Source organism: Scomber japonicus, chromosome 9 (assembly GCF_027409825.1).
Source record: "Scomber japonicus isolate fScoJap1 chromosome 9, fScoJap1.pri, whole genome shotgun sequence".
NCBI classification, from domain to species: Eukaryota; Metazoa; Chordata; class Actinopteri; order Scombriformes; family Scombridae; genus Scomber; species Scomber japonicus.
The window spans coordinates 34,470,071-34,491,171 of NC_070586.1; the positions used below are offsets into that span (position 1 = coordinate 34,470,071).

Below are 21,101 nucleotides of genomic sequence, written 5' to 3' on the forward strand. Positions count from 1 at the left end.
GTGTAAATTATGATAATCCTGGCTTTTGTCTCCTGGTGTCCCCTGTTTTAATTATTTCTACATCTTCCATTCTGCTCCTAAAAGTAACTTCTAGAAAGCATATTTTGGCTCAGTGCTGCTTCTCAGCAGGTCACTCCAGCGGGTCCTCTGAAACACTCCAAATCAAATTCTTGTAATCCTTTCTATCATTGTCAGGCATAAGTAGAACTCCCCCCTCCGCTCTCCCCAAACCTCTCTCCAACCCTCATCTCACCTCCGCCCCTCCTCTTTCCTTCAATCCCTCCTGTAAAACGAGTGTGATCTGTGTTTGCGCTATGTGTCTGGGGATGATAAAGGCTTCGGATCGGGCCGAGCTGTGGATTAGAGGGCTGCTGATTTTGGAGACAATGTTTTAACAGGAGTCCCAGCATGTGGCCTTTTATCTGACAGACCCACAGTTCATCGTGGTCAAATCGCACAAAACCAGAGGGGAGCGGGCTCACGCCAACAATTATCACATGAATGAACATTGTGCAAGGCGCACACCTCCCACACACACACACACACACGCACACACACACACACACGCACACACACACACACACACACACACACACACGTTCACTCTATCTTGGTCGTTTTAGCCTCTCAATCATATGTGCCACACATAAGAACGCAGGCAACTGGACATAACCCACCCACACACACACACACACAGGCACACACACACACACACACACACACACACACACACACACAGAAGTCTGTATTCTGTTCTTCTTGGCAGCGTGCAGTTCGAAAAAGTGCAACAAAAGTTATTCCGAAGCTCACCAACTTTTCCCTCATGCCATATTGATTTTTGCCCGTAGCCATGCATTTAATGGGCATTTGTTGCATAACTGGAAGATTTACTTGTGAAATGTTTGGTTTGGAGGCTCCCTGACCGCAGCACGAAAAATATGCCACAATCACCTCATTTGTCTTTTCTTGTTTTAGTTAATAAAAAAAAACAGGGGAAAAAAGAAAAAGAAAAATAATCCCACATGCTATAAATGAGCCTTGGGGGGAGGAGGAGGATAGAGACAGAGTGACTTACATTGAGAAGCTAACAATGAATTCGATTCATTGCCTCGGTTTGGCTGCAGTACTGAGGGACAAAAAAATGATCCTATGGTTAATGAGAACTTCACTTATTCTTTAGCCCGGCACCATCAGTTAGAAGCCTGATGGAAAATGTCGGCTACATTCAGAGGAGCCTCTGTGTCAGACACATTATACAGATACTGAATATCCTGTATGCCATGTAATCAAAAATAATCAAAAGGAAAATTTTACTTTGGACAGAAGTCCAAAAAAAGCTAAAATTAAAACTTTAACATTTGTTGCCCTGTGTGACCAAGACCACCTGATGGAATCCAACATTGATGCTCCCTTTAGCTCCGTGTTGGTCTCCACCAGCTCCTGAGAAAAGTATCTGGTTGTTCAGCTGCTAAATGCTCCACTATGTTCATCAGCTAGTTTGTAACTTTGTCTGCTGTTTGGTGCTGGTCAGGTATTGTACAATGGGTTAATTAGGCCTGTCACGATAACTACTTTATGGACGATGTATTGTCTCAGAAATAATCGCGATAAATTATATTATTGTCATTTGAAGATCATTTTATACCACTGATATAATGATAATATAATAGCATAATCATGCAAAAGGGGTGTGGGGTGGGAATGGAGAGTGAATGCTACGCTTCTATAAAAACACAGACTGCCATTATGGGCCGAGACAGAGTTAATTACCTTTAACTCCACATAAGCAGAACTGCTCACTTCTACAGTCTCCACGCAGGACGTACACAGGACACTTCTTGTTTAGCCAATGTGAAATGACTTAGCCTCTAATGTGAAGTGTGGCAATACTGAGGTAAAAAACAATGATCAAGGTCACGTCCATGTATAATATGATAAGTCCATATATAGACATGATGGTGTTGATAATTACATTATTATAGAATAAGTTGATAACATAGTCATTATGACAGGCCTAGGGTTGACCAGAGGTTTTTAACTGAAAATAGGTGACAAGGAGCTAAACAGGAGAGTTGTCAACCAAAAAAAACAACGCAATGAGTTAAAAGAGGATGAAACTCATCACATCAAGTTACACTTAGTCAGTTGACCCATTGTTTCTATAAAACAAATGAAAAAACTGAAACCACTCTTATTCAGGCACGTATTGCCAAAGGCTCCTTGATATGCTATAGCTTGGATCGCACCTCATTTCTACATCACTTTGGACATAATCGTTTGCCAAATAAATTCTGTGTCTTACGTCTTTCCAGATTGTCCTTATTACTTTATCATCCACAGGACACACTGTCAACAGTTTTCTTTGGGACCATTTCTTCATCAGGGAACAGTTCCACTGAAAACCGCCAACAGCAAGGTTTTGTCCAAAGTAAGAAGGACAGTTTTTCTGGAAATCCCAAAATATCTGCATGGCTTGACATAAGCAAGGAAGTAAGTATTTTGGGTGAACTGACCCTTTAAAATGAAGGACGAAGTAAAGTATGCACACCGATTTGCAAGGGATGAGATTATGGGAAAAATAGGCTCTACCTGAAGTCTGGGTATGGTTTGTTTGTTTGTACCAACAACCCAACCTTTAAACCTCAGACATTTAAAACACTATGTAATGTCCAACAAGGCACTAAGTCCAGTCATGAACATCTGAAGCTGGATCGTAAGTTGCAGAGCTGACCTGTGGGTGCTGAGATGGTGGCTGGTGCACTGGTCCTGCGGCCTCTCTCGGCGATGATGCTGATGGTGTACAGCATGCCGGGCGTCAGGCCCCTTAGGGTGTGGGCCTCGGAGCTGCCGGGGACAACGTCCTCAGCCCTGTGGCCATCGGCTGAAACATAGACCAGTCTGTAGGAGTCCAGTTTGGCCATGGGGCGCTTCCACTCCAGGATCATGGTGGTCTCTGTCACCTCTGTAACGGTCAAGTCCTTGGGAGCATCCAGAGCTGATGAATTAGAGTGAAAGGGAGGTTGAAGGAACTTGTAACATTCTCAAATTCAATTCTCAATTGCCCTTCTAACAGTGAAATCTTTTTGTACACGGAAAGTGATGAGTTTCAAGTTGAGGGTTTGTTTTGAATAAAGACAGAAAGGCCTGTGAAGGCAGCGCGAGTAGTGGAAGCCACCAGTCAAATAGGAGATTAGTAGATTAGACTTCATACAATACCAGACATCATGAAATAAAATGGAAACAACATTTCACTGAGCAGATATTCTGAAGGGATGAAGTCCAATGAAAACAACACCAGAACAATAAGCTTCTAAAACCACAGAGGAATAAAGAAAATAATTTTGACATTTTGGGAAATTCCGTAATTTGTTTTCTTTCTGTGCATCAAGTAAAGAGCTGGAGTCAGTGGATGATTAGCTCAGATTAGCATCAAGACTGGAAAAAACTGGGAACGTCTAGTCTGGTTTTTGTTTTTTTTTTAAATCTGCCTCACATCACCTCTAAAACTCTTTATTTTTGGTTGGACTGTCCCTGCACGATCTGCACTGGTGGGACCAGACCTAGAAATGTAATTGTCCATGACTGACTGAGTCACTGAGACACTGAGTGATGAATTTACACCGTTGGTGGGATGGATGTTGGAGTTTCCACATTGGCCCTTGCTCTTTCGAAATGATTGACCTCAGCGGGACTGCTCTGAGACTGGGCGTGAGCTCAGCCACGAAATTAAGTTGAAAACACATATTTACTGACTGAAGCTTCCTACACAGAGGCTCTGACACTTCAGTCTTAAAATTTCTTTCAGGTGAGAAAGTAACCATTTAGATTCCCAACATGGTCAGTTATCCAAATAACACCTGTTTGTGTTGCATGTATGTGGTCAATTTCCACATGTTAAATACCTTCAGTGTCTTTTCAAAATAAAGCACTGTGTTCATGGTTAATTAAAAAAGCAATATAACAAATTGCTAATGCAAACTTTACACACATGAAACACATTGTATGGGGGTCAGTAATCATAATCATAATTGACTTGATTGTTACATTAAAACTATTTTTCAGGTTGTGGGTAAATTCAATAATATATACAACAAAAATAATCCAAATCTTAACTCAACCCTTCTTACACCAGCACCAGACAGTCTACACCCAAAATCTGGTGCAATGTATGTTTAGTATTTTTAAGGTTATGCTTACGTGTACAGCTATATGTACAACTACTGGATGAAAGTGCAAACATCTTTAAAATGCTGTGATGTCCCGTAACCAGGCGACATACAAAATAAAAGGCCTCTAGTGTTTCATACATAGTTCAGCTGTATATTGGGTTTGACCTAGTCGTGTTTAACTTTAGACAGAGCTAGACTAGCTGCTTCCCCTTGCCTTCAGTCTTTACACTAAGCTAGGCTAATTTTGTCCTGTCTCTGTCTCCATATATTAGAATGTTTAACTCTGAATCTACTGAAAAAAATGAATGAGTAGATTTTCCAAAATGTTTGATTATTTTTTAAACACTTGATCCTCAAGAGAAATGTGGTTATTGCAGCAGCAAAATGGTTAAAGCAGCAAAATTAGTAAAATATGAAAAATTCACAAATGAATGACAATCTACAAATTGAAAGGAATTATGATCTGTGATAAAAAACCAAATACTATTTAAATGAAGTAGGTATGAAGCCACTATATTAGAGAAAGCATCTTACCAGTCACTGCGTTGGTGGTCGTCGGCAGACTCTCCCGTTCATCCTTCACTGCTGTCACTCCCATCCCGTACTCTGTGCCAGGTCTCAGGCCTACGTAACAGGACCAAAAAAAAAAGCCCCAATGTGATACAGGAATAAAAAGCAATGTCATGTTTTGTTTGTACAAATCCACTGAGGTGTCACCAAATGAACGACAGGGAGGCTCTGTAGTCAAGTGGCCAGCTGTTTCAGCTAATGGCTCCAGTGCCCATGGCAAACACAAAAACGCTCTCATGTGGCTTGATTGCACAATAGATTTCAGCCTAATTGCATTTCATGGTCAGCCTGTGCTCACCGTAAAACATCAGTGTTGTATTTGCATTGATGGATCTATAGGGCCCTTGTCGTGGAGCAAAAACACTACTTGCTATGATACAGCGGGCTTCTGAGGCCCTTTGGTCTCTACAATTAAGCCCCCTCTCGGCCTGATCGCCTTTAATTCCTTTATTAACTCCCACAGAGGTCATCACACACAGAGTCTTGCAGCATGAAATTACACCTAATGCCCAGGAAACTCATTATCAATAAAATCACGAGCGTGAAGGCAATTACAGATAATAACTGTGTGAAAGAACTGCTGAGGTGTGTGTGGAGTAGTGGGGGACGTCTGCTGAATGGACACAGTGCTTTATTTCCATGGGATGGGCCTCTCAAGGACAAAGAATTGGGCCAGACAAAGACACTATTTGCCCATTTTTAGAAGCTTTTTTGTTGTTTCTCATGCTGTCTAATCTAGAAACAAACAGAAAAAAACACATCCGCCTCAAAGCATGGCTTTATAATGTCAGCGGCACAGATAGATGAAAACACGCCTGATTCTCTTGTTTGAGCAAGATCTCGGAGCAGCACAAATGGCAGTGTTATTCCATTTAAAGTCTGAATGCCAAACCCCCCTGGGTGGTTTTCTAATAAAGTGGGCCTTTTGTAGACTGGCAAACATTTCACTACACAAAACAAAGACAACCCATTTTGGAAATGAGCAGGCTGAATATAACATCGGCCATTTAACAGGGAGCACCACAAAACACTTGCCTGAAGAATTAGGAGAATAAACACTTCACACTGTATAATTTTTTTTTCCTACACAAGCTTTTCCGCTGTGTGATTTGGATGCAAAGTAGCAATGAGCTAATGTGAACTCAGAGCAGACAAAAGGATGAAAACACTGAGTATGTACGCAGTGAAGCGACCCATTCCTTTTGCTGAGCACAACTTAGTTGGTGTTTTTTTTTAATGTAGCTGGGATCAATACCAGTCTTGGCCTCATTGCTCTGACATGATAAGTGGGTGCAGGACCATAAATGAATTAAATTGTTGGGAACATGCTCAAAATTGTACACATTCTGGTCAAAGATTTTCTTCTACATATGTACAAAAAAAAGGGAAAAAAGGTTGACCCAGATCCTCCTATCGCAGCATCTGGGATTGTCCCCATAGCAACAGCGGGATATCAAAATATCAGATGTAATGATTCTCAACATGTCTTTATAGTTTAAGTTAAATTAGATTAAATTATCATTTTTGACAAATACTACACATTCAATAAACACTTTAAAAATGTCCTACTAAGTTATTTATAGTGTGTTTACTAAATGTTTCTGTGCTGCTTATAAAAGCTAAATAGGGGGACTTAGAATAAAGCGCTACCATTATGTCTTTGCCTTGAAAGAAATGTTTTTTAAGTCCATGTAGGCTGGGCACCTCTGGGAGTATGATCATTTAAAAATAAGTATTCATTCTAAATTGTCACAAAGTTTTCAGTTTTGGTCTCCATTATAATGACAACTATCCAAAAAGCATTCTAATACACTTCTCTGCATAAAGGGTCTCTACATTTTACATGGAAGTTAAGAAACCATCACTGATGATTTATACAGTAAACCAGGTATAAACCAGTAATAAAAACAACATGTAGGTTGCCAAGTTGTGAAAAATCCCTTTGGGTCATGCCTGGAATGACTCATGCTTTTACTTTTTAGGTAGCTATTGATTTATAACAACACCTCTAATGGACTGTTAGCACTGCCATACGGAATACATAAAGAGGGCAACAAAATAAACTGAAATAAAAAAACAAACTCAAATAATAAGCAAATTAAATTGAAATATTCAAAACTTTTACATGTGTTTAAAATGTATGGTATTGTCCTGAATGACAACTCCATCACACTGCTGCCAGTGTAGTTATCTTGATGGTTAAAGTACACTCCTTAAACTGGTCCTTTTCATATTTGACATAAGTGCTGCCAAGTTGTAATGTACATCACTGTTAGGTGTTAGTGCTTTTTTCATTGACATGTAATAGGTTCTAATAATATTTCAATTTATTGTACAAGTGAACACCCTCTCCTGAAAACATGTTCCCATGGCTATAACACTTAGACTTACCAACTGGAAAAAGGCGACAGAAAATCTGGATTAATGTTCATTCATTAAGAATCACCTAATGCAGCGGGTAAAGCTGCGGGATAATAACACCAGCCAAATAGATTTTTCACAACCTGGCAACCCGAAACTTGTTAATGGCTTTTATAATTGATCAATGAAGCATTAAGCAATGATTCACTAACCATTAATAGAAGGTATTAGCCACTAATGAACCCATGACATAAAAGGTGTTTCATTAGACAGTGGTACCAATATAGTAATATACACAATCTGCACTGTGACAGTATGGTATCAGCACCTTCAATGCTGATTGCGGTGTTGTTAATCTGGATGTAGTTAGTGTGAGTGTGTGTGTGTGTGTGTGTGTGTGTGTGTGTGTGTGTGTGTGTGTGTGTGTGTGTCTGACATCCAGTACCAGTGATCTTGGCCTGTGTATTGTCTTTGGGTCCTGGGGGGAAAAGCAGCTCGCCATGCTCGCCTCCAGACAGAGGTCCGTACTTGATGCGGTAGTTGTCCACCCGAGCCATGCTGTTTTTCCACTCAAGAGTGATAGTCTCGTCTGTCACCTCAACTGTCTGCAGGTCTCTGGGAGCATCCAGGTCTACCAAACACAAGTGCAAAAATTGACTTTAGATAGACGTAACATGAATCTTTAATATAACCTATCTATTTTCCTTAGTATTCTGTGCTTGGGTGGACACTTGGCCCTTCAAAGAACACGTCCATCCACAAATACACATCAGCAGGATTTCCTCTCTTGTTACAATATAGCAAGTAAAGTATGTGTGGTCCACCCCCAGGCTGAGAAACAGAGCAAAGCAGCTTTTAAACCTGCCTTTAATAAACAGTTAATTGGTTGTGGCTGTTTTCATCTCTAAGATGAAGGTAAGATTATATTTGAAAAAACTTCAGACCTTACCTGTGAGGAAGGACTCGTAAACAGGAATGCTGGTCAGATCTCCCTTCCGAGCCGTCAGAGATATCTCGTACTGGGTGTCAGGGGCAAGGCCTCCCAGGTGGTACTGGGTGTCAGTGGAGGACAGCTCAACCACCTTGCGATCAGCAGGACTGGAACTGGGCCCGTATGAGACGGTGACCCCGTCCACGTCAGCCACAGGCTGGAACCAGGTCACCAATGCTGTGGTGTCGGTCACATCACGTATGTCCATCTGGCTGGGGGCATCAATCCCTGAAAGGGTAAAAGGTACATGGTGAAGGGTATTAAATAACCCTCTATTGGGAAAATTAATCACTGGATGCATTTGGCTAACAGATATTAGAAGAATCTATTTGCAGGACACCACGGACAACAGTAATTCTTATTATGAGCCATGCAATACTTGAAAAACAAATTCAGGTCATAACATGAAACCATTACATGTCAGAAGGTTTAAGTTGAAGTTTAAACAAAATCCTGTTACTGTGAAACCAAAGGTTTGATCCCAGTGATTCTAAAAAGAACATGCCACCATTTAGCATTGCATTCCTATAAGATTGTAATTACATGCAGCAGAAATTGAGATATTCTCTCCTTCCTGACACCTACATTACCCACACCGTACAGTTCATAACAGTTCTTTCAGAGATTTGAGTGTTTTGCGCTAGTAGCAGCTAATGTAGCCTGGAGCCGTTTAGCCTCCAGCAGAGATGAGGAATGAGCTGCGGAGGTCTGATAACCTCACTTCTTTCTTTCTTACTCCACACTCTCCCATTTTTTTCATTTCTTCAGGCTACACCACTGCTATTGCCTCAAGTGAAATTACTTGCGGCAATTCATCAGATTTCACAGAACTCCCTCAGGAGCCACAAAAGGCTTCAGTAATACAGATATATAAGTACACATAAGTACACTGTCTAAGATAGAAGCACAGATAGCAGAACTCCCCAATGCCTGGACACAAACTTTGATGTTTAAAATCCCCTTAATGTCAGGGTATAAACAGTTCCTGTCAATGCAAGTCTTATTTATTTAATTTATCCAACCCGTTTTCTAAGAGAATCCTGTTAATAAATATTTCTCAAAGCCGTGCAGACTGGCCAGAGAAGAACTGTAAAGGTCTCAGAATGCTTCAAATGAATTGAGTCTTTTGACACATTGTGCAAGAATGTCCAAAAGGTGGGATTCCCAACGGTCACACTCAAAGGTTGGCCTAAAAACCTGCCATTACAGCCTTGTCCTGGCTATATCCTGCTGCCTCCCTGATCTCTCTCCAATATTACTGTGTCTTTTGAGTCTCTATGCAATAAACTGCAGCGTTCGGACAGTTTCTTCTCAAAGGCATTTGTGGTGTTACACCCGCTTGTACACATGAGCATACTGAAGCCATTAGGGAACGAACAGTGAAATCATTAAAAACAAGCACTCCCAATTAAGTGTTCTATCCTGCTTGAATGGATACATAGAACATGTATGTGTCAATGAAGACCAATCAAGGACTGGGTTTAGTTGTCATAACTCATTAATGACATAGCTTTGGCTCAAGAGGAAGAGTTAGTCAATCATTGATTGCATGGTTGGAGGTTCATTCCCTGGCTCCTTCTGTCCACAGAATTTAAAATCCACAAAGTTTCACAAAATTAAAGTTGCCTTCCTGTTGTCCTGAAGTCAACCGAAGAACAGTGTGTGGGTGCGAGGTCACAAACTAAGCTATAATTTATGGAGAAGGCCCTGAATACCTCAACTGTGAACCATACTGATATGCACAAACTTTGTGGATTCCTGTATGTGCTCATCATGTAAGAAATTACTTCTTCATAACTCTGACTTATGAACATATGACATGTTCTAAATTGGCAGATCCAGTGGTAATAATTCTTTGCTCTGCTTTGTACAGTGCAAAAAGGAGTTAGACTCAATAAACTTGATTAGGATGATTGCCGAATAGGTGATTTGGAGAGGAGCTTCTTTCTTCTTTCTGTTTCTGTGGTTTTCAATAGTTTGGTTGCAGCATGTCCACTATTGACTGGATGTGTAGATACACCAACTTTTCATTTGTGTCTTAATTCTATTTGATTTCAGTTAGACTTTCGGTTTGAACAGAGGTAAACATTTTTCATCTCAGTTAAATCGTTGGTAGGATTGGTGGCTACTTCTCCCATGAATGGAACAGAATTCTAACCACAGGCTATGAAGGTAGGAAGCACATAATAGAGTCAGGAAGGTTGGTTCCAAGGTGTTATATGCATAAATACAGTCATTTTACTAACACAGGTGCTGAAAAATGTGACAGCCCTCTTGCATTTATGAGGTTATTCAAACTATTCACAGTTCAAACCCCAGCGCCATGAAGGGCGCCTGTTCACCAGCACTGAAATTGATTTGTCACACGTAAGCAACTTTAGGAAAGTCAAGCCTCTGTGCAGGGCTGATAAAATGAAGGATCTGCATTTGAGCTGAACACAGATTTGTCTTCTAAGGAGGCTGCAAGTGTGTCGTTCTGGTGTCACGATATCATTCTCCTGGGAGGCCGGCGTCCCTCTGAGCCTGACTGCTTGATTGACTGGTGCCTCCCACACATGGTGGGTTGGTATGAAGGGGGTGGAAAGAGGGGTGAACGGGGGGACTCACTTCACACAATTAGACCCCTCAGCATGCAAATCCCACAATACGCACCGCAAGCCGGTGTAATGGAAGACATTAAGAGAGCCTGAGTGACACAAAGAACTCTGAACCTCATAATCCAAGTAGTGCTGACACGTGGGAGTATGGGTATGTGTAAGTGCTAGCAGGCAAAAAAGGTGGCTAAAAAATATTCATCTTATTTGACTTTTTAAACTTCAAACTGTATTGCAAGGTTTGTTCCAAAGTTCAAACTCAATGATAGCATACATTCTGTGTCCAGGATGTCAGTCGGTCAGTCTACCAAACCCTTCACCTAACCCTTTTTCCAGACCAGTGGTCACCAACCCTGCTCCTGGAGAGCTACTGCCCTGCATGTCCCCTCTCTAACACACCTAATAATAATGAACTTGTTATTAAGCCCGTTAACAAGCTTCAACTCCTTGATAATGAGTTCATTATTAGAATCAGGTGTGTCTAAAACATGCAGGGCAGTAGCTCTACAGGAGCAGGTTTGGACACCATTGGTCCAGACCTTGCTTGTACCACCTTATGTTTGGTTCAGAGTAAAACATCTACTATTGGAATTATTGGAAAGCTTTTTTATGAAATGTAGGACAGTCATTCATGGTCCCCTGAGGATTAATTGCAATAAATTTAGTGATCCCTCAACGATCCACATCAGATAAAAAACTGTAATCTTTCCAGTATGATTATAAACCCGAAAACTAGCACGACTAATGACATTCTCCTTAGCCTCAGCATATTATATGATAAATATTATTCCTGCTTAAAATTAGCATGTTAAAATTGTTATTGTGGACATGTAGCTTTTCTTTGGTTAAACTATAAATGTCAAGAATTGTGCACTACAACCAGTTACTGCTGTAATTTACCAGGCCTTCTCTTACTGTCAATAGGAGAAAGGGTGAATAAGAAAAAGTTACGATAGGCCTCTAATGGCATTCCCATGCACACCCCTGTTTATTCTGGCATGGTGCAGATTATTTTCACACCATAAATAAGCGAAGAAGTGGCCTGACCCACTGCTAGATGGAACTGCCATTTATTAAATTTAGTGCTGAATGTGACGAACATTGCTGCGCCTGTTGAATCTGCTTTGTTGAAACAGAAGTCTCCCAGGGGTATAAGCCAGCACCGTTTGAGTCCAGGTTAAAGTTTCAGGTTGGGCAGCCAGCCACGAAGGCTCACATTTAAAGAAAATACACATTTAACAACTTCAACAAGAGTTGGAGGAGTGTGTTTTAATGTGCCCCCAAGTCAAACCTAAAAATAACCTGGTGGTTGGTGGTTGGTGGTTGGTCTGGCAGGTGAAGTCACAAATTCAACCCGTTTTTGTCTCTCTATATTGATCCCCAGCTCCGAGTTCCTCTGAGTGTTACAAGCCATTGGGCTTTATAGCGACAGCCTGGTGGAGCTATGGAGATATCTCATAACATACCAATAGGGCTGGAAATCCATAGCTCTTTTTATTACCATCGCTAAATCTCAACAATGCAATGAAATCTAATGAGCTAATCACTCAGGGTTGACATGTTGGGGCGTTTTCAATACTCTGTTGGGAGGCTGCAGAATGGATAAGACAGATAAAGTAACCAATGATCCAAGGCAAGGTATGAAGGTAACAGCCGATTTTTGCATTTAACTTTGACAGGTCTAAGTGACAATTTATTCCAAAATAACCTCTATTTCTCGGAAAATCACACCCCCTCTATTTGCAGAGCTACAGTAAGTATGGTGAAAAGGAAGTGTTGAGTCTTAGTCTCCTGCAAATGTATTTGAATACATGGTCACGCTTTATACCAAGAGGTTGAGAACCAATTTTTTGATATATATCTTTAATTTTTTTCTCAAATCCATCAGTCAAAGGAGTATAGCTCTCCACTGTATGAATACTGTCCTGAAAATCCTGTGTTTATAAGGGTTGCAAAGTGCAAAGTATGTATAAACACTGATAAGCTAGGGTTGATATATGTAGAGCAGACCAGCAGTAGAGGGCATAACATTTATTCACAATGTTATGGGTTCAAATGCTTTTTATTTCATTTCCCATCTCTTTATCTTCTAAAGAAAACATTTCCATGAAAAACTATTTCATCAGGCAGAATTGAAATAGTCCTTTTGACCCATATAGGTTCTCATTGTAATACACATTGTAATATCTGATGGCATGTTCCTGATGAGTTAAACGAAGAGCTGAAGTGGGTAATGTTTTGTGTTTTGAGGTGGGTTGACACTCTTTCAGTACACAATGCCAAAAAATGATGGTGATTCCCCATTTGTTACCTCAATTAAGCTACTTGTTAGGACAACGCCTAAAATGATCTTGCAAAAATGTCTTCTTTTTTTTTTTTTACATAAATCATGCAGTACAGCATAAGGATAGATGAACCATGCAAAGAGTACATGTATACTCCCCTGGAAACGAATCAAATTAGTAAGTCTAAAAAAAAAAGAATAAGCCAGTTAGCAGCGTGAATATAAACACTTACTCGTGATGACGTTCTTGGAGGCAGGCGGTCCACGCTTGTTGTTCTTCACCACCTCCAGTTTGACCTCGTACTCCTGGCCGGGGCCCAGGCCTGACTGCTCAAAGGTGGTCTCGGGACGGCCGAGGGAGTTAAGAATCTCACCATCCTCCTCTTTCTGCCAGCAATGAAAAACACCAGTCATCAACCACTGCAAAGACTAGTCCTGGCGTCATGTGTGGAGCAAAAGTGGAAAAAAACAGCCAAATCATACATAATGGTGCTCCGGGTGGAGTTTGGGCTTAAGAGTTGACAGATTTGAGGAGATCCTAGTAGCACCACTTGTTAAGAGTTCTGTGAACTCTCAAAAAGGAAAATAAAGTGTTTAAAACAAAGTAACATTCACTTGATATGGTCGTTGGAGCTGTCAGGATATGCTATCAGTTTTAACTGCTGTGTTTTGGCTTTCTGGCTTGGCTGGGCTATTTTCCACAGGATAGTCACCCTGATGTTCATGTATGCACATTAGGCAATTGCTGAATATAAAGTAGGGGGTCTCCAGTGGGTCGTATATGGTTTCTACCACAGGAAAATGTTGATAATGATAGAGGCTGTGGTAGACCCAAAAGTTCAACCACCTCCTGGAATAAAGAAGCTCCACTAACGTATTGTGTATCCAGACTCACAGTGTTTCTGAAGATGAGGTTCCAGCCGTCAAAGGGAATGTCCAATGGGTCCCACTGCACCTCCACTGATGTCTCCCGAACTGACTTGAACTTGAGTCCCTCAGGCTCAGGAAGATCTGACAGGATTAGAACACATTTCTAATTACATTTACTCTAGATTTATATGCTGCTTTTTGAAAACAGTAAGTAAGATTCACATACGTGTTGACACTCTAGCACTGACAGGAACGCTCTTCTTGTTGTTGAGAACAGCATAGACGCTAATCAGGTACTCCACACCAGGTTCAAGCTCCCGAATAGTGGCCATCTTCTGGTCCCCAGGCACCCGCATGTCCAGCTCCAGACCTCCAGTGGCCGTAGGCATGTAGGTGACCAGATACTCTGTTACACGCATCTCATTCTCCCAAGAGACATCCACTGTCTCTGGGGTGACCACTACCACCGTTAGGTCTTTGGGTGGTGATACTGTGGAGGGACACTTAAAGTCAATAATCTGTTCTGAGGGTTTTTAAAAATGAATAACACTGCAAACATTTCCGTCTTGCATAAAGAGTTTTCTTTAAGTACCGTATGTTAAAAAAAATACAACAATGTGTAGATAAATTGACTTATTGAGTGATTTCGAGTGTGAGTGACTAAATTACATTTTGGAAGGAGAAATAAGATAACATTACAATATGCCTCAAGAAATATAGAGTTGGGTAACAGTTTGATTTTCTGTTGAAAGAAGTGGCATTATCTCATCTCACATTTTTCATAAAATATAGATATAATCTCAAGAGTGAGTACATTCAAAACCAAGATTCAAAACCATGTTGGCATTATTTGGAGCAGCGGTCATGCAAAACTTAAACCTATGATTGATGTGCACTGATACATTAAGTTGTATGTTATGCAGCACACGTGACACATGTTTTCATTAATATGTTCATGCATCACTTGATCCTAACCACTGTTATACTGCATGACAATTGTTCCCTTCTCAACTTTCTGACTGTTTCCGCAATGTAGATTTACTCCTCGCCCTTAACCAAGGTTAAAGGAGTTAAAAGAGAAAACTATTAAGAACATGGTTTCTAAATCCCAGAAGACTATCTGTTCTCACAGTGTCCCTGGTTCTGTCTATGTGAAGTAAAACAGTATGGATATATCTGTGTGTATACTACACTAATTAATATTTTATATGAACGCTCATACAGTCGCATACCTAGCTTCATAGAAACATAATTCCACCACTACCCCCTTTGCTAATTGTGAGTTAAGCTAATTGGAATATGTTGCCTTAGATAGCATAGTTTTACTCCTTATTTTAGGGAGTAGTGTGTATTTTGCATTTCAAATAAGTTGGAGTTATGTATTGTGTATTAAACCTATAACACATTAACATTACTGTATATTATTGAGTGTAAAAGGACTGGCACAGTTCTAGCTGTGGTAGTTAACCTGTGAGAGCTAGCTGCTCACTCTATGCACTCACTAGCCTTAAATCACCTGCTTATGTCATATTCTCCTGTTAGCTTTGTGGAGGACTTCGGGTGAAGAGGGACTACTTTGTTCACTGTGGCTATTGGACAGGAACTCATGGCTACACAACGTCCTGAACAACTTTAAGTAGTTCATTTACCAGTTAAAGACAATTAAGGGACCCCTTTGTATTCCTACTAAATAAGACACTTTTTTGGTTTTGTTTTGTCAATTGAAGACCGTTTCGGTTCGACTATTCCATAGACAGAAAGGACTCTTTAGAAGATGACTCCCCCTGCATTTCTTTCCAGGTTTTTCAAATGGAAACACCCACTCAGCTGTTAGCAAAAAGCACTGAGATGGGTTGGAGCCAGAACGCTGATGCCCCCACCACCTCCTAACCACACACAAGCACAAGCAGTTCACTGACAGTGTCTTCTTAACGTAATCCCTCGCTGTAAGTCAGAACACAAAAAACTGTCCAGGTATACTACAAGCAACATCAAAAATGCTGAGATGAACCCAATGCAGCTGACAAAGCAGAGGAACACACAGCTGCAAAGTGCTGGGAGCTCTGGAGGAGAGCCGGGAGCAGAGCCGGGATTCCGGGATGAATAACACCTGTGAGTCACACTGGATTCTGCTCAAAGTTGATTTTTTAAACTTTGAGCAGCAGCAACAGTGAGTGCTCCATCTGTGTGTGTCTGTTAGCACATTAAGCAAAGTAGAGGCCCCAGTGAGTGTTCAGTATGTCTCTGTGGCTACCGGCTAAGTGGACTAGGGGGCTTATATCAGTTTATATGAAGCAATGTCATCATGCAGAAACCTACAACAGGTCACATTGGTACCATTTTTTAGAAGGGCTTGGGAAAATAGCATTTTGACTCTTAGATATAACATACTTTGACCAGGTATTAAATTGCATTGTGGTATTAAGAAAGGTCTTTAAAAGTCTGCAGAAACCATGCAAACAGCAGACATACAAAAGTGACCACAGTGGAGTATTTTAAGAAACAGATATTCAATCATGAGTTGATGGAGACCAAAACTGAGCTATATTAAATTGCTCAGGTACCCAGGAGAATGATTCCAAATAACTGCTATTTGTTTATTTGTGTTCGCTGATTATGGAAAGAGGTACTGTAATAAGGTAATTAGTTTGCTAACCCATTACCTATATAAACATTAACTCATGGTGTTTAGCTTATCTAAGAGTTCTGACCTTTAGTGGCCCAAATAAACAGATGGATGCAATATAAAAGTCATTATATGTAGAATTTGAATATTTCCGACTTTTGCACCCCTCCCACTAGTAGTATAATGACAAACTTGCTGTGACCAACAGCATAGAATACAATTCTTAAGACTTTAAAAACTGAAAAAGCACATCTGAGAATTATTGCTATCAAATCACTGTGATCAGTCTTACCCTCAGAGCAGTCCTCCCCGATGAAGCCCTCATCACAGACACACACTCCATTCTCACAGCGTCCCTGGTTCTGGCAGTCCTCTGGGCAGGTCAGTATGGAACAGTCTGGTCCAGTGAAACCTTCATAGCACACGCAGTTGCCATCGACACAGTAACCTCTGTCGAGACAGTTTTTGGGACATGTCTTCTCACTGCAGTCCTCACCAGTGAAACCTTTATGACAAACACATTGCCCGTTGACGCAGTGGCCACGGTCCAGACAGTCATTGGGGCAGGTGAGCTCACCGCAGTCTTTACCCGTGAAGCCGACAAAGCAAACACATTTGCCGTCCACACACTCCCCACGTCCCATGCAGTCTTTTGGACAGGTCTTGATGCTGCAGTCCTCCCCGGCAAAGCCTTTGTTGCATACGCACTGCCCATCAACGCATTGACCACGGTCTTGGCAATTGTTGGGGCAGGAGAGCTCGCTACAGTCCTCACCTTGGTATCCTATGTCACATACACATTCTCCGTTGATGCACTGGCCCCTGTTGCTGCAGTTGTCGGGGCATGAGAGAATGGAGCAATCTTCACCCTCAAATCCTGGATCACAGATGCACTTTCCATTGAAGCAATGGCCTCTCTCGTTGCAGTTGTCGGGACAGGTGATCTTCGAGCAGTCCTCTCCACTGTAGCCGGTCTGACACACACAGTGGCCATTCACGCACATGCCACGGCTGTTACAGTTGCCAGGACAAGTGAGCTCGCCACAGTCTTCTCCAGTGAAGCCTTCCTCACAGTAGCAGGTACCATTGATACAGCGTCCACGGTCGTAGCAGTCATTTGGACAGATGAGTTCGGAGCAGTCAAAGCCTGTCCAAGGCTCATCGCAAACACACTCATCGTCCTCACAACGTCCACGGCCAAGGCAGTTGTTGAGGCAATTGGTCTGGGAGCAGTCCTCACCGATGAAGCCCTCCTCACAGAGGCAGGACCCTTCGACACAGTGGCCATAGTCGCCGCAGTCCAGCAGGCAAAGCTCAATACCGCAGTCGTCTCCACCAAAGCCCTCAAAGCATTCACATTTTCCATCCACACAGCGGCCCTGGTCCTGGCAGTCGTTGGGGCACTCAGGTTCGGTACAGTTGGGGCCCTTCCATCCAGGTTCGCATACACAGCTGCAAGTGTCAGCACTCCAGTTCCCACGGCCATTACAATAGGGCTTTGTGGCCACTTCACCTGTAAGAAGGTAAGCAAGCAATGGGAAGTATTTTATAACTATTCCAGTCAGTAAAACAGTGCACATACAAATCCAAAGAGCTACAGTCCCTTCAAAGAAACCTGAGATTTATGCAAACTGGGTAAATCCATAGAGTTTCAATTAGTGAAGATGTGGCAGTCTTCTCCAGCTTCACTTTGTAATTTATGTCAATATGTTTAGTTTTAGTTACAGAAACGGACCAGTAATTTAAGATGCTGTAGCCCATTAACTACAAATTGTTTTATTGACACAATTTTGTGAAAGTTTCTTAACTTCCAGATGGCCATTAGTTTCAGTCCATTTCATCAAACTCTGAAAATGCACTTACAGAGAAATGTTCTTGACAGAGCGGATGTGATTCATCACAGTGAGGACTTTGTCTCCTTTGTCTTTTGCCAGTTACATTATTATGATGTAGTATTGTAGTTGGAAATGTTGAAGCTCAAAATTTCAAAGTCAAACTCAGAAATCAAACAATACATATAATGAGAGATGTTTGCATTAAAATAAAATACTGTCAGCAGTGGTTAATTGACTAAAAGATACAAAGCCATTGTTATACTAAAATCATGATGCATTGGTTCTCTACTGTAATATGTGAATCATGTATTTTGTACTCTGAGACATACTCACTGGGAGTACTTTAAAATAGGTCTGACTTTTATTTGATTGCATGTATAATAGTTACACAGCACATACAGCATATGGTGTAGACTAACCTGTAACTTGAGTCCCACAGCAGCCTGCCCCAGTGCTGCACTGCTCTCTCAGACTAGACAGCTCTGACTCTAGCATCTCCAGCCTGTTCAGGATATCTTTGATGTCTGGCAGCTGGTTGTCACAGCCACACGCCTGCTTGGGGATATTGATGCGGTGGGTGAAAACGATCTGATTGTCACCATCCACCGTGTGCTCCATGTGCTCAGTATTCTGCATTTCCATCGGGCTGTTCTTGTGTTTGAGCTCAGTGCCACCAGGCGAGTCGAGGTCCACGGAGCAGAGAGATGTAGAGGGTACGTTGATGTTGTAGACATGATTAAACACAACCGGCTGGTCAGGGTCGGGCAGTGTGAGGTTCTCTTGGGTTTTCTTAGGCATCAGAGCCTCTCTGCGGTGGCGGATCACCTTCTTGACCAGGCCAGCAGTGGACAGCTGAATGAGCAAGACCACGGCCACGCAGCTGAAGAGAAAGCCTTTCCCCATGATGAAACCCTGTCACTTGGACTGCTAATGGAGTCTATGCAGGTATCAAATCTGGTGTTCTTGTTTCAAGACCTAGAATTAAAGAAAGTACAGGCAGAATGGAAAAGTGAGGATGACTGATTTATATGACAAAATACAAAACAAGAATTTACTTGTTTTGTAACAAGTGTGTGTACATATCTTTGTCACAAAGTTCATCTCTATGTGTACCCACATACAACACAGAGCAATCCACTGTTGAATGTTCACTTTTATGGTTTGCCCTTGCCATTAGGGATAAATTCAACAATATAGTCCCACTGAACACACATACACCCACACAAGGGACCATAACTGGTGTGAAATATTATAGTATCCCACTAAAAAGCAATTAACCTTCCTCTGTTGCCCCTAACAAAAGACCACCTCCAATCCTGTTGGTGCCTGTGACCCATTTTAGCCCCTCTGCTCTCAGTGGAGGAGACACACACTTAGCGGATGACTTGGGCATTCTTTTCACAATTCCTGTGAGGACCAAGAGCAGCAATTACTGCAGGGGCGGCATGTGACCTTGGAGATCTGAAGTCTTATTTTTCTGACCACGCTGAGGCAGGTTGCTACGCACAGCCCTACAACACCTGCATGGCAGGGAGCCCTCTCTTTTCTCCGCAGCCAAGACCACAACCCAAGCTGACAGATTAATACCGGTGTATGGTTGGACCATCTGTGGGCTTTCTGTAAAGCACAAAGGTCTGCTACTTCTCTGCTACCTGCAAACTGGCAGGTCAGCATTCCAAGACCGCTCTCCTGACAGCCACTAGGTTTTCTTTAAGCTCTGTAACATGATTCTTATTGCTTTCGCCAAACACTTCGGAGACAAGTTTCTTTTAAAAAGGTCTGCTGGAAAAAATGTGCTGAGTTTGTTGCGTGAAAGCCAACCTTAAAACCTGATGTTTTTTTATACTCTTTGACTTTAGCATTAAATTAAATATACAAGTTGGTTAGATGCATGTCTTTGCTGCATGCAACTTTCAGTGTCTTTTATGAACAAGAGGGCTGGTTTTTTGAAGCATTTTGCTTCTCTAATAATCAGGTTTTCAGTTATTTATATGCAGAAACGTGATGAGAGGCATGAATTAAGTTATTGGCTTGTAAGTACTGGAACCAAATGGGAAGAGAAACTTTTGAATATAAATTCCAGGAACAGCAATAGACTTCCTCTTTCTAAAGTGCCTGGCTCAGGCTGAGTTTGGATAATTGCACTTTTACCCCACCTTGTCAGAGATGCTGACACCGATCATTTCATACCTCTAATAAACCAATGTGTGCCTTGGCTGCTCTAAAGGTTAATGGCTGTTAGCAGCCAACATGAAATGTCTGGATAATGCATGAATCCAGGCATACAGAGTGTATTCAAAGCCTGTGGTGGAATATGGATGAAGGGGTTTAATTTTCTCTGCTACACCTGACTCAGTCTCACTGATGGAGGATACTGTGAAAACACAGGGTATCTTTGTCGTCCATTTTCATGCGTGCAGAAACTGGGAGTTTGACAGTCAGCAGGTAATATTCTAGGAAAAGGTGCTTGGTCTCCTCATCCTGGCCTGACGTGTGATTAGGCAAGCTGACAGATGAGCTCAGCTTGCAGGGATCCCACGGCTTCACCCCCTCCACCTTCACCCTCGCTGCACCCTTCCCAGCCCCCTGATTAGACAGGCAGGGATGAGCGCCTCCATGATGGGTAGACTGTAAAAGTGCTAATGTAGCTTGCTGATGGGAGCGCTGAGGATCTGGGCCCTCAGGGGTCCTAAAGAGCTTCACCCCCTCCTGTCTCACTTGCTAACAAACTATGTCACACATGCACGTCCACTCACACACACCAATACAGTCACACCGCTGTGCCCAAGCATCACAAACTA

General features: G+C 41.8%; 1 protein-coding gene across 1 annotated transcript in view; it reads right to left on the minus strand.

The window, feature by feature from the left end:
- tncb (tenascin Cb) overlaps window positions 1–19,203 on the minus strand; it is a 32,493-nt gene extending 13,290 nt beyond the window's left edge. The window contains 11 exon segments of the mRNA XM_053324975.1: window positions 2,732–2,995; window positions 4,704–4,793; window positions 7,546–7,731; window positions 8,050–8,319; window positions 13,203–13,356; window positions 13,865–13,980; window positions 14,066–14,388; window positions 14,957–14,982; window positions 15,731–15,753; window positions 16,758–17,978; window positions 18,720–19,203. Of these exon segments, the coding sequence (XP_053180950.1) occupies window positions 2,732–2,995; window positions 4,704–4,793; window positions 7,546–7,731; window positions 8,050–8,319; window positions 13,203–13,356; window positions 13,865–13,980; window positions 14,066–14,388; window positions 14,957–14,982; window positions 15,731–15,753; window positions 16,758–17,978; window positions 18,720–19,203 (3,157 nt within the window).
- Window positions 19,204–21,101: the final 1,898 nt, after the last annotated feature.